The 1960-nt window shown below is 40.2% G+C and overlaps 1 protein-coding gene across 2 annotated transcripts in view; it reads left to right on the forward strand.

The window, feature by feature from the left end:
• Positions 1-1608: 1608 nt before the first annotated feature.
• LOC119592697 (RNA-binding protein squid-like) overlaps positions 1609-1960 on the forward strand; it is a gene marked incomplete in the record, with an annotated part of 4068 nt that continues 3716 nt past the window's right edge. The window contains 1 exon segment of one of the 2 annotated variants that reach the window (XM_037941617.1): positions 1609-1872. In XM_037941617.1, the coding sequence (XP_037797545.1) occupies positions 1706-1872 (167 nt within the window). 2 annotated transcript variants of the gene reach the window in all.

Genomic DNA, 1960 nt, shown 5'->3' on the forward strand with positions numbered 1-1960 from the left:
TAGCAAAGGGACTTCCGCGTGTCGTCTGCCGTGGATCTCCGCTATGCTCGTAAAAAAATTCGGATTCCTGCTCCCAAAGGAAAGTTCATTTTTTCTTAAAGATACTAAAATATATGAGGGATGGATGATGTAAAATCGCGTTAAAAACAGTTAAATCGAGTAAGTGTTGCCTGTAAGTGATGGAAAACGGATATATTTTGACGTTTTGAAGTCAGACCACATGGCTTCTTCCATATGTTACTGAAGCTTTTCCATTTTATGTCGTACTGTTGTATAACGTGTTTTAAGTATGATATCTGATAACTGCCAGAATTGAGATTTATAGGAACAGCAGTAAATCAATTGATGGATTAACCAAATACGCAGGGTCCATTACTTTGTGTTTTGTAAATATGTCAAATTCACTGCAGATAAACTGTGGCCAAAATAAAGACTTTTCTTGTCATCGCAACATCAGCACTATTTTTTTATGTATCGTTTTATGCGCAAAGACAATGAAAGTAAAAAATCTGGTAGTCATTATCGACGAAGAGGGAAATAAAAGCGGTAAATTTAAACTTACCGGCGTTTCACTTCAGAAAGATGGCATGAATCGGTATTTTAACATATCCGATTTCTGCTTTTATATCATATTCCCTTGCCTATCAAAAGGTATTAGATATCGTACTGCAGACAGGTTTTTTTGAGAGAGATATCACAGGTCCTGAAGATTACTGGTACATTATAACAGTAAAAGTCGTTTGCATCTTACCAACAGTATGACCAATCAATGATAAGAAATTCAGCATCATATTTCGAGGAGATGAAATAGAATGATTAATTCAACAGAGAAATGAAGAGATCCATGATTCAAAAGAGATAAAGTAAGCATCCGTTTTCACACACGAACCATACAGTAGGCCGAGAGGGGGACGCTATGGGGAATCCATGCTTTAAATGTACCCAACTTAGGCTATGCGTTTAAATAGCATATCCACTCTCCTGTGCGACCGACTTCAGTTTTTCTATGTTCTTTAAACGAGTCAGAGAGCTTCCTTTTTACGGGAGATGAATTGTTTCAATTGAGAGTAGTGATTTATATGTTATTAAATAAAATACGTCTTATGGCAGCTTCTGAGGGGAGGTACGTTTCAAAAGGACGTTATGCGTCCACCCCCTTTTTCAAAGGAATTAGTTATTTATAGATTGTTTTGCGCGTGTGGCGTCTTTGAACAGAATTGTTTAAAAATGCAGAATCGTACTGACTTATGAAAACAATACTTAGTTTGCTAAAAAGGAGAGATTTTTCCTTCAAAAATTTCACACGGCATTATTAGGAAACAACATCGTTTTGCTGTGAATATAAATACAGTCTTACGTTGCCTCATTGACTTTTAATTCATTTCATTGTTGAAGACATCCTTACATAAAACTCCTCCATTTGGGTACAAAAAGATATGGGAAACAAAATAAAATCGATAAATTCCCAAGAAGCAACGCCGAAGAGAAGCGTCATAGCTGGCACATGCGCAGTGCGGCCTAAGCTCGCAGCATTAGCGTTCCGGCGCGCTGATTGGCCGAGGCAACGATGACATCACGAAACGAGTCTCTTTCCTCCGAGATCGATCGACGGGGTCGCTCTAACCTCTCTCAGCCGCTGGACTTCATACGTGACGGACGCGTACGCTTATTCTTAAGTAAAAAAAAAATTAACTCTTGTTAAGATATGGCTGACCAGGAGATGGAACAACAGGACTTCTCCGAGGACTACTCGGGCGGCGACTTCCAGGGCAACGGTATGGAGAACGGCGACGCTCAGCCCGCACAGGAGACGAACGCCGAAAATAGGACAGACAGCGGCGCGGCGGACGCTCCGGGAAGGGACGACGACAGGTACGTTGCGACGCTGAGCTCCGTCTTTTGAACGTTAAGATTTCATTAAAGGATAATTCTTAAAGCATCAACTCAAGTCAGAAAATAG

The sequence above is a fragment of the Penaeus monodon genome, chromosome 30 (genome assembly GCF_015228065.2).
Source record: "Penaeus monodon isolate SGIC_2016 chromosome 30, NSTDA_Pmon_1, whole genome shotgun sequence".
Classification (NCBI taxonomy): Eukaryota; Metazoa; Arthropoda; class Malacostraca; order Decapoda; family Penaeidae; genus Penaeus; species Penaeus monodon.